Below are 11,951 nucleotides of genomic sequence, written 5' to 3' on the forward strand. Positions count from 1 at the left end.
ACAAAAAGAAAAATCCTATTATTTATTATAAATATTCTTTAGAAAAATTATTAAGTAATTATTAGCAGCCAATATCGTCACTTTAAATTGATATAATACATGAACTCTTAAAGATCTATCAGAAATATTTTAATATTATTTTTATTAATCTTGTCCGAATATTTTTTTATAAATTTTATTCGAATATTTTTTATCGCGCATGTGCTTCACTCGTAAAGCAGAATATTGCGACTAACTTCATAATTGTCTACGGCCGCTAAGAGAGACTTGAGATTTTTATCTGGATATTTCTTATCAAAAATAAATATACAGCAATTCCGATCAATATTTATTTGAATAACACATTCAAAATCGCAGATCCGCTCAAAATTTGATGAAACTTATGAGCATTGTTAAAAAAAGTATCAATTTTACAGTGTTCAACGGATAACTTCGGATTGGTCGATAAATATTCTAGCAAAATCTAGCAAGCTCTATGAGTGACATGGGGCGACATAATATAGCAATATGGCGCCCGCTACGGAGGATCTCACGGAGTTTCAGAAGGAGGTTTTTGAGAGAATCAGCAAGAATGAAGTGTGCGAGCTCAAAACATTGTTGGCGCAAGAGAAAATTAAAATGGATTTTGTCGACGAGAACGGCATGAGCCCGCTGCAGCATGCCTGTTACAAGGGCAACAAGGAAATCGTGCAGCTGCTTCTCGACCAAGTAGGTTATGTTCCAATATTTTAATATTAACAAAGTTACGTTCGAAATTCACAATTAGCCTGTTATAAATTTAGGGATATTATTTGAATGACATTTATATGGTTGCCTCTTATTTTTGAAGTTATTTTAATCGTATTTATAAAATGACGTCTAAAAGATCTGTCTAATCAATTTGTCATGTTTGTTTATTTCTTACAGGGTGCTGATGTGAATGCATGTCAGCACGAACATGCTTATACTGCTCTTCATTTCGCTGCTCTAAGTGGAAATGCCGAACTATGTCACCTTCTGATGTCGCACGGAGCACGCTTGACGGCGACAAACAGTGTTGGCAGGACAGCCGCGCAAATGGCAGCGTTTGTGGGAAATCACAACTGTGTGGCGACGATTAATAATTTCATTCCGAAGGCTGATATAGATTATTATATTAAGCCACAGGGTTTACAGACCGAGCCCATGCTACCACCATATCTAGCCGATTATTTTCATAAATTTATAATGCATGTCAACGTACATCCTGTACGTGTGTGCATGAATTTGCAGAGACTTCCAGCACTTTTGGAAAACGCGGCAAAAGTAAGACCATATATAGAAGAAAAAGTTGAACGCTATTATTGAATCCATTTAAAAACAAATATTTGTATTACGTATTAATACCTCTTTATTTTTTTTAGGTACAAAAAGTATTAGAATCCATGCGCTACAAAGAAATGACGCGAGGCGCTGAGATAAATGAAGTAATGGCTTTCAAGTATCATTATCTCAGTTGCGTTGTGGCCGAAGTGTTAAAATGTCAAAAGCGCCAAGAGGCTATGAAGGCAGAAAAAAGTGAAAAAGGGAATGAGGAGAGCGAGGAGAAGAAATCAGATACCGAGGAGAAAAAATCGGATACGGTAGAACTCTTGATACGAAGATTTCTGAAGTGCAGCAAGAATGACGGTCTGCCAGAATATCAGGAGGCATTTTTACGGGAATCTGTGAGAGAGTTTCCGTTCAGAGAAAGCACAATTTTCCGTCAGATGGTCGCCACATTAGCGAGCACAGATCCGCCGTCCGCCGTTTCCGTGATTTCTGCTGCGATTAATGGGCAACGAGGCTTCTTCGATAATGCTCAGACTTGTGTGACTTGTGGCGAAGACAAGGCTACGAAGAAATGTAGCAAATGCAAGGCGGTGCAATATTGCGACAGAGAATGCCAAAGATTGCACTGGTTTATGCATAAGAAGGCGTGCGCCAGATTGGGTCAAGCCCCGGCTAACAATGGAAAGCTTACGGATGTAGATAAGGAACAGATCACCAACGCCGTCGGCTCCAGGTTACAAAATCTCGCTGTTAAATAAATATGTAACATGTACAAATTTAACGTGTTAACAGTTCGATTCAGGACGCCCTATATCTTTGTACCTCACGAATGTTTATTTGTATATAGTTCATTCGATGTAGATTTGATGAGTTTCCGTGTGACTGTGTCATATCCGTTGAAATTAATATTTCATTGTTATTTTCATGTAAGTAAAATGTACAAATCTTTGTTTAGTCGACTTTTGTCGCTATCTCGTTCTTTCAACTTTTCAATTTAACGGACAATCAGTTAAAACATTTAGCAAACATATGCGATATTAGATAACACTGAATCAAATTATAATAAGTTTTTAATTAATATACAAGAATGTGTTGTGTATGTTCTTTTTTATTCATATACGTAACTCTGAGCTGCCGAATTTTTCTGTGAATCGACTGATTTTATATAGTTCCGTATTTCTTTTTGAACTTGAACAATCCCATATATATATCGTCAGATATATTTATAAGTTATTATTCTTAATGTGAATGCGCTCAGTTAAATATATCTGTTAATATTTTAGAGCTGTGTTTCTCCAGGAATCTTTATTGTGGAATCTTTATTTCTATGTGTCAGAATAAAATATCTGTACTTGTAATCTACAACGCGACAATTTTATTATTTTTTTTCATATATTCCGTGCTGCTAATTTATCAATAATTATTGTATAAATGTCTACATTAATCAATAAACTATATTTCCGTTTTGGAATGTTCTTATCAATAAGATTCACAAGATTCATTGATCGAACCCGAAATAATTCGTTTCAACTACATTAGAAATGAAATTTATATTATTAAACAAGAAATGAAATTTATATTATAAACATATCATGCACATATTACAATAATGCTTTACGTTTACCGATAATGGAAAATCGTGCGCTCACGTTGCTATTCTTTCATCATTGCGTTCGAATGTCTTCTTGTCAACTGTGTGATGAAACAAAACGTGTGAATATTCCTTTAACTTTTGGTTTCACAACGCAAACGATCGCGTCTTTCACACCAAACTGTGATGATTTTTTTCAATTTGTTCCAAGATTCAAATTCAATTGGCGGAACTTTCTCTTTGCTCGCTAAATCGCGTCTACCGTGAGGCCCTCAAAACTTTCCCCTTAAACGGCGGATCCGTCCGTTGCGTTTCGCGTTGCGCAAATATTACAGCAGTCATTTTCGGCAGTACGTATATCGTCGTGTCCGTAATAGCCATCAATCTTTTCACAATCCATGTTTTCTGCGTTCATGAAAGAAGTAAGTACATGATAATACACGTCATTTTTTTTTAAATATATCAAGATTCACGATTAGACTAATATATAAAACAATGTATGTATATATATATTTTTTAAAAATACACATCATACACTCAAACAGATCATACACTCAAATTTGGAAGAATTTATAATATAATTTCATAAATGTTCTGTTTGTTTGTGATATTGATCTTAATGGCAATTTGCCGACAAGAGACTTTGCAATTTTCAATTATACACTCTTGTTAGGATAAAATTTTATCTTTGAAATAATCGAATAATACACCTTAACCAATAATCGAATAATAAACTTTGAATACTGCAGAAGAGTATGTTATTATTTATATATTTTTAATTCTGTCATCTATAATTGTTTTACGTAGTGTACAATTGTCTTTGTCTTAAAAAATTATGAAGATACTTTGATACAATGCGGATTTATCGAAAACTTTTACTTTTTATGAAAGTATATGACAACATAAATCTTGATTACGCTAATTATTGAACAAAGCGAGAAAGTCTCGTCTTCTCTTTGTCTCTCTTCTTTTCGGCAACATATGAGGCACTGGAAAGTAATGGTGTCATTAGCACGCATACGTAATCCATACGGAATGGCAGAAATCAGTAATCCTCTCAATGTGAGAAATGTTAAATAAAATTAAATCAAAATTAGCCCTTCCTCATCAAGAATTTAGAATTAATTCGTTATTTCTTGCAGACTTTGAATCTCGACATTAGACGTTTTAAAAATTCAATTTAAAGATAGATTTTCGTTGAAAAAAAGGATAACAGCTGAAACAAAAAAGATTTATCTTCCTCAGGTGTTAATTCGCAAGAGATTTCGTCACGAATTCCGAATTTCAAGCATCCTCGTAATCAATGCTGGTGATAAATCTTATTTTTAATATATTTCTCCCAATTTAGACGGGCCAGCGCAGAAATATATTTCTGTGAAACATCGCATATATATATATATATATATATATATATATATATATATACATACAGCATGGGCTCGGTCTTTTTTATATATATATATATATATATATATATATATATATATATATATAAAGTATACATGCAAAGTCGTTCCTAGGCCTTAAACGTGAAATGATACCGTTGTCACTTACCGTTGTGCACTTGATATATTGAATTGACTTCGCGGCGGGGCAACGTGACATGTGTTGAAATATATTTCTCGTCGATATATCGGCGGCGACGACGACCGCTCGTCTTCGGCACTTCCGTCGTACGGTGTTGCCCAATCAATCCGCTTCACCTGTCACGAACGAGCCGTATAATTTAGAATTTTATTGCTTTTACATAATGAGCACACATACGCGCGCGCGCGCGCGCGCGATATTTTTCTCTTTCTTCCTCCGTTTTGTTCTCATTACGTCACCGTGACAAATGATTAGTTCGCTTATTACCGTATTTATCGCATTATGCGCTTAGTTTGCGCGTTTAACACGCTTCACGGAAAATACCCGACAATATCACGCGCATTTAAATTTTATAAAAAAATAAGATCCATATTGCGATTCTTTGTTTCATGACGATGCGCGTTGTTTGGCGGAAAGAAAGTTTTGCTAAAATATAGAAAAATTTTGCAGATAAAACGGAAAGAGTAAAAACAATTTTTAACAAATAATGTAAAGACATTCAAGTTGATTATTAGAATAGCGAATTTTGCGATATCATCATTGTGTTTGATATACAGTTGCACTGGTGATTCAATAAAATTTTCATATCTATTTCTGATCAAATTTTTAAAGACTTCGACATGACTATTCTTTCTGTCTTTCGAGCGAATATGTAAATTCGCAAGCATGCTCGGAATCGAGACTAAAGCGCGCGTAAATTTGTGTCTTTTGCTCCTTTAAATAAAAAGAGACACGCTCGAAAATAGGATATTCAAGATGCATTCGAATTTAAATTCTTGAAACTTTCACTCAACGCTTTGCGTCTCGATATCGAAATAAAACGTCTTATTATGCAAAGTATTTTCTCGCTACTGTCGCATTGAATAATAAAATACGAAATTTCTCTTATTTATATGCCTGAATATTTTATTTTGTTGCAAATTTACTTAATTGCAACACTATGCGTGATACAACTCATTTTTTTCAAGTATGATAGAAAAGCGATAATTTGAAGCAATTATTCGTTGGGCAACATATATTATCTTTTGATGACAAATTTGTGCCTAAATGATAAGTTCGTCAAAACACATCGCGACGATGTGTCATTTCCCTTTTTTCTATGTGACGAAATTCTCTCTATTGTATCACTGTTGACTAATCTTATGAAATATTTCAGGGTCAAGTTTTTGGTTAGTATCTTGCATAAAAGATACATCAGTTTCCTTAACCCACTTTTTATGGAATGTAAATAGAACGTAATCTTACAGGAACATTCTCTTAAATAAACGTATCTAAAGGCCATCATGTAATAAAACCATTTTATAATGAAGAAATTTATAATATAAAAAAAGCTTTATAATTATTTCATCTTAATATATATCAATATAAATATGAAATTATATATGAAATTTTTTATTTTTTTAAAATTCAATTGTGGATGGATTTTCTTTAAGGAACAAACATTAGATTTTTCTATTAATTCTTTGAAAAACACCTTGCAGTTCGATAGAAACAAACAGATGCGTATTTTAGTATTTCTGGTACAGATGCAATATCCGTTAGACATCCACATGTTTATAAATTTTCCCTGATATTTTTGTAAAGATAATCTTATCTCTATAAAGATTATCTAACCAGAAAATTCGGAATTCAACTTCTTCTTGTAAACGTATCTCACATTCCGCAACAAAAAGATTATTTCCATTTGATGAAGAAGAATGACAAGCGTCTGACAAAAATATTTATAACCAGGAAAAGATAATTCAATAGCAAAAAAAATCATACGTCATCATTCTCATATGATAAAGAACAAAAATTTGATAAAAATGTTTACCGCCGGGAAGAAATAATCCGATACCATTTCTGACTGTAACATTTCTACTTATTCGATGAATATTAGGTGTGGGTGGGGAAGATAAGGTTCTCGAGGAAGGGAGACCACGGAGGAACAAAACGGTATCCCGGGTGACGACGATTCGGCGACGAAGTCACGGCGTCGGAACGATCAGTCATCGCGTCGGTCAGTTCACGGAACGCGTGCACGAGGCGCACACCGAGAGAGAGAGAGAGAGAGAGAGAGAGAGAAAGAGAGAGAAAGAAAGAGATAGAGAGAGAGAGAGAGAGAGAGCAACCCCGATAATATGCACGCGCCTCTGTCAATGACTCTTGTGGCATCGTTTCTGGTGACGCAGGTCTGCACCCACATAATCGCATGGCGAGAAACGAGGAGGGAGGGTCCGATACGGGATGCTATCGAGAGCGGCGCCGCCGCTGAGTACAACAAAGACGAGTGCGTCTGGAGGCGTGGAAATGACCGTGACGTCTGCCCGGACCCGGATGTACACATGTACCTGTACTCTCCAGGCCGATCTCGACGGCTTCTGGACCCCCTCGAGCAATCCGATTGGCTGCGGCAGGATTACGAGCCCGCTAAGGACAATGTGATCCTGGTACACGGATACGCAGGTAATTCTCTCGGGATTCTGTCTCAATCTGCATGGAAACAGATACTAGCCGATACCTAGAAGATACCTAAGAATTTGTGCCAGATTAAATTTGAAAATAAAATAACCTTGGATCGTGATAAAAATGATTTTGCGAGTTTAAATATAAATGTTTCAATAGTCCGATAATTATTAATAGATTTTCAAATAAATCGTTGGATCACGTGTATATATAAAGAAATATTTGAGATTTTTCAAGATTTTTGGGAGAATGGGAAACCGTCCATCGGAACGAAATCTTTCTTTATTGTATTTTTTTTTTTTTCCGAGAAACCGTTTTTCGAGCTTTGGGAAACTTGAGATTTTCTAATGCTGAAACATGCTGGAATTGAAACCGTGCCTTTCATTTTAAATTCCGAAAACTGATTTCCAGAATATTTCGCGAACAAAAAAAAAAAAAAAAAAACTTTTTTAAATGACTTGATATATGAATGCATTCTTGATTTGGTCACAGATGTCACGATAATTTTTCATAGGTGGCGATGATACTTTGCCCATCGCGATTTTGCGCGATGCTTACCTGAGAAATGGCAGCTATAATGTGTTTCTGGTCGACTGGGGCGCATTATGCGCTCGGCCGTGTTATCCAGCTGCGGTAATGAATATACGACCGGTAGCGAGATGTCTTGCAGGTACCTTGACAACCTTAAGAAACCTTGGTTTACCAATGGCTAGGACTACCTGCGTTGGCCATTCTTTAGGTGCTCACGTTTGTGGCATTATGGCTAATTATCTTCTCTTCAGAATGCACAGGTAAATAATGACTCCTCGCAAATAATTTATAATAATTTCACACGTTCTGGCATTCTGGCGCGACAGTTAACATGGTAGGTATTTCGACAGATAGTTTGGCAGGAATTTTTCGCAAAATTCGTAGAAGGCGTATGAAAAATATCGAGCGCCAACGTGAGAAAGAAATTATTACAAATAAATATTAAATTTTGACGAGAGACGCTTTGTACAAGTTTAATTATATGCAAATATATAAATAATTGTTTCAATTAAAATCAAATATTCACTTGTATCAGAAAAGGATTTTTTTTTATAAAAAATGTCGTCTCGTACAGCGATAACATTTCCTTAGGTAATTTGTATTCTCTTTAACTTGTTTATATTTTTTCACATGATTTTCTTATAATTAATTAATGTACCGTTACATCTGATCAGATGTAGAAAAACCAATTTTTACTAAAATATCTAAAAATTTGGCCACGTGCAGATCTGAGAAAATGATTTTATCGAGTTCCAAATAATTATACAAAACGTTTAAATTTGAAAAATTTTTATATTTTACCAATCAATTTGAATGTACATAATTATTCTGATAACTTGAAAAAAAATTATTTTCAGATTTGTGAAAAATTTTAGATACTTTAACTGTGCATTATCTCAGCAGCTCTGGGTTCTTCCTTTTTTTATTTTATTTTTTTGAATTCATTTATTTCTTCACATGATTCGCAACATTCTCTACGTTGAATTCTGAATAACATTGACATTTCAAAAAGCAAATAATATTTTGTCCAGTTGTGAGCAATACGCGATACAAATACCTGATAATTAGAAATTGAAATTAACATAAAATCAACGCGTCGTCGTATCAACATATCGAAAACTCAAACGTAAACACGATGTGATTTTGTGCGCAGAATAATTGGCTTGGATCCCGCGCGACCACTCGTCCGACCAGGCTTGGTGAACCACTTGGACGCCGGTGACGCCGATTTTGTCGAGGTGATACACACCAACGCGGGCTACTACGGCGAGGTCGGTCGCGTCGGCCACGTGGACTTTTGCGTAAACGGCGGCAAAGTGCAGCCCTTCTGCGTGGGCCAGGAGATGTACCAGCTGTGCAGCCACGTGTGGGCGGTCTGCTTCATGGCGCAAAGCGTAGACAACGGTGGCGCGAGCATGATAGCGGAGTCTTGCTCCAGGAGGTGCCCGTCGGGCCCGAGGATCGCCGCCAAGGCGGGAGAGTACCTGACGATGGGTCAGCACACCCCGATCCACGCCAGGGGCTCCTTCTGCTTCAACAATCCCGACCCGCCGTACTGTCCGAGATACTGGAACGGTCACGGCGACGAGAGATGCTGCATCCCGGAGGCAACGAGCAACGAGGAGGAGATAGAGGAAAACAACGTCAAGTACGACAACTCGACGGGACGTCCGAATTCTACGAGGCGATCGAACCTCGAATTCGACTTGAGGCGACGTCGACGTGTCGTATAATCGAGGAGAAATCGCCGTTATTACATATACTGCACTCCTTCCTGAATTCATTCCTGATTCACTCGATGAATAATTTAAATTAATTTAAATGTGTTAGATATAGTAGAGAAGCTCTCTATAACTGGATTTTTGTAGTCCAAGAAAGCTGCCTTGAAGAAGAAAAATGTCTCTTCTAGGTTTGAGCCTATACGGAGACGTGGTTTCTCGCGATGAAATCCATGGAAATGATCTCTACACTCCCAAATAGACTTTCTGAATTCCATCAGAAAAAAAATCTATTTTACGAGATTTGAAAAGGCGTAATTTCTCGCGTAATTTGTGTTTTGATGAGCGAGTGAAGTGTTTAATATCTACGCATCGATTCTCGTACCAATAGGAGACACGCAACCGATTTGGGAATGCGAGATTATTATGTATTCACACCGTGGCCGCATGTTCCGGAAAAATTCTATAGTCGCAATCACACTTGGCAATCCGTAATCCATACCGTTATATGCTCCACTAAATAAATTTATCCGCGGCAATAATGAGCGATCGATCGATCAAGCGTCGCGCTTTTTGGATTCTATATTCTCTCTTTCTCTCTCTTTGAGAGACCCACATAATTATCCAATAAAATTCAATAAAATTATTTTCAAATCTATGGCCAAATTTTTAAATACTTTAGTAAATATTTTTTTAGTGAAAAAAATCATCTAAATAAATTGAAATGAGGTATGTTTAATTAATTACTACAAAATATCCTTCTTCTTGAAACGATTTAAATCATTTTGCTGTAAATATTTTGAAATATATGTTGTGATATTATAAAAAACATCTGTCATATTTATTAAATTTGCTTCAATCTTTAATTTATTTTTCTTAATTTATCTTTTAATTGGTTAATTTCAATAATATATTTTTTTAATAAATATAAAATTGAGAATATTCTTTCTTAAGAATATTAAAAGAAAATATTATCTCTCACAAAGAATTTGTATTCGAGCAAATCAAATCTTTTGAAATATATGAACAATATTTTAGATAGTGATTATCTCTAAATTTATCTCGGGAGAGACATTTTGACCGAATTTTATTCCCAATATTTAATTCTGCTTATATTTTACCTGGAATGCCTCGAACAAAAGGATTCTTATCTCCGTTTTATTTTTCAGCTTTTATGTAAAGTCTATATAATTCCCGATTTTCCTACTTTTCGGGTCGAGGCTGCTCAGGGCTTTGTGTTTCCAATCGAGACGATGTCAAGTAGCCCCGTCTTAAGCCGGCGCCCCGCTCAATCTGCATAGAAGTGTTTCGAGATCGTTGTGTGTTGCCGGCGGGTGTTGGTAGAAAAATAGGCGACAAACAGGCGCGACATACTACCCGACACTTGCACTCTTGTCGTGCTGCAGATAATACGCCTCAAGAAACGGCGCGACACGCGTGGGAGGTCGTCTCGCAAGGAAGCGCGACGACCAAGAGGGAAGAGAAAGTATCATTTGTATCTTAGACGATAGAAACCTAATGCGCAGAAGATGATTAAATGTTATTTTATTACGTATTTGTGTTAGAGCCGAAATTAGGCGAGAAGGAAAATATTTTATTTCTTCAATCGAATAAATAAGAACACGTAAGGCGTTTGAATGAGAATGATTTTTATTTAATGGCATTAATGATATGAGTGTGGCATTTTATATAAAAATCATCGAAAGACAAAAAGATCAAATATTATCGAAGATATGTATAATATCTTAGATAATGCTTGATTGTGCGTATCTTCAAAGAGTCACGCGTATACAATTCTTTGAAATTCGCACTTTCGTATAGGTAATCATTCATTGTTCACAAAATTTTATCACGATATTATCGAATGTGCTCGCTAAAAGCAGATATATATATATATATATATATATATATATATATATATATATAATATCTTGTTGTATGCGACGTTACATTGATCTCATTAAAAATTTGATACAAACGCAGTAAAAAAAAACTTTGTATGTAAAAGTACGTCCCATATGAGGTTTTGTATTCAATCAGCTGTGGCGCATAAAACATTTAAATATTTCGCAGATAACCTTCATATTCGAGATACACATTATATTATACAGAAAATGTACTAAGTATGCCCAATCTTTTTTCCTTAGTATATATATTGAAAATTTTTAATAAGTAGCTATATTTATATATTTTTTGGTTATACTATAGTATAATAGATGTACTCTGAACGTAGACACATTCTTTAGATAATAAAAATTTTGAACGAATATATTTTTAGTAATTTTTTGTATATAACTTAATTTTGAATAATAGCGTTTTCGATTACAATGAATTTTGTTTGCTCTAAGATTATGCATTTCAATTATTGTCGTCATAGTGCCTTTTCTGCATCTAAAGCAAAGTGGATCTAGAATATGAATATAGAAAGAACAAAATGTTGATGTTGATGTTGAAAAGAAAGAAAACAAAAAAAAAGACAAAACAGGAAGCGCACTGTGACGACAATAAGTGCACGATGACGTCATTAATTGCGATCGACAATGCTATAAGAGAAATACAAATTTACTTTTCCAAAGTTCTCCGAATGTCCTCCGAATATTCAACATATGCTATTAAGAAAAATTCTCAAGATACAAGGATGCATTGATTTCTGTTAAAAGTGTCAAAAAATTGTCTCATCTAGTTGTATCATTATACACAAAAATATTTCTTTGGTTATTAATTACACAATAATAATTTATAATGATAATATACATAGCGCGACAAGATTGTTGACAACAAACAGCGAA

The 11,951-nt window shown here is 35.1% G+C and overlaps 2 protein-coding genes across 3 annotated transcripts; both read left to right on the forward strand.

The window, feature by feature from the left end:
- The first annotated feature begins 479 nt into the window (after positions 1-479).
- Positions 480-2,776, forward strand: LOC105433449 (ankyrin repeat and MYND domain-containing protein 2). Its single transcript, XM_011648788.2, has 3 exons — positions 480-708; positions 907-1,284; positions 1,383-2,776. Exons 1-3 carry the CDS (start codon positions 508-510, stop codon positions 2,046-2,048), a joined length of 1,245 nt encoding a protein of 414 aa, XP_011647090.1. The 5' UTR covers positions 480-507; the 3' UTR covers positions 2,049-2,776.
- A 3,514-nt stretch (positions 2,777-6,290) lies between these two features.
- On the forward strand, positions 6,291-11,429 carry LOC105433450 (phospholipase A1). Of its 2 annotated transcripts, XM_089083859.1 has the most exons (4): positions 6,292-6,467; positions 6,640-6,913; positions 7,428-7,704; positions 8,598-11,429. In XM_089083859.1, exons 2-4 carry the CDS (start codon positions 6,793-6,795, stop codon positions 9,175-9,177), a joined length of 978 nt encoding a protein of 325 aa, XP_088939985.1. In that variant the 5' UTR covers positions 6,292-6,467; positions 6,640-6,792; the 3' UTR covers positions 9,178-11,429. The 2 variants fall into 2 exon arrangements, with proteins under 2 accessions (XP_011647091.2, XP_088939985.1); XM_011648789.3 differs by having other exon boundaries at positions 6,291-6,913.
- The last annotated feature ends 522 nt before the right edge of the window (positions 11,430-11,951 follow it).

This window comes from Pogonomyrmex barbatus, unplaced genomic scaffold (genome assembly GCF_055798465.1).
Source record: "Pogonomyrmex barbatus isolate J1 unplaced genomic scaffold, ASM5579846v1 scaffold8, whole genome shotgun sequence".
NCBI lineage: Eukaryota > Metazoa > Arthropoda > Insecta > Hymenoptera > Formicidae > Pogonomyrmex > Pogonomyrmex barbatus.

Bases quoted from the DNA above. Each gene is read 5' to 3' on its own strand.
- LOC105433450 (XM_011648789.3), top strand. From the start codon at position 6,589: ATGCACGCGCCTCTGTCAATGACTCTTGTGGCATCGTTTCTGGTGACG. The intron at 6,914-7,427 runs GTAATTCTCTCG...AATTTTTCATAG, and splicing joins CCTGGTACACGGATACGCAG to GTGGCGATGATACTTTGCCC. The intron at 7,705-8,597 runs GTAAATAATGAC...TTTTGTGCGCAG, and splicing joins CTTCTCTTCAGAATGCACAG to AATAATTGGCTTGGATCCCG.
- LOC105433449 (XM_011648788.2), top strand. From the start codon at position 508: ATGGCGCCCGCTACGGAGGATCTCACGGAGTTTCAGAAGGAGGTTTTT. The intron at 709-906 runs GTAGGTTATGTT...TATTTCTTACAG, and splicing joins TGCAGCTGCTTCTCGACCAA to GGTGCTGATGTGAATGCATG. The intron at 1,285-1,382 runs GTAAGACCATAT...TATTTTTTTTAG, and splicing joins TTTTGGAAAACGCGGCAAAA to GTACAAAAAGTATTAGAATC.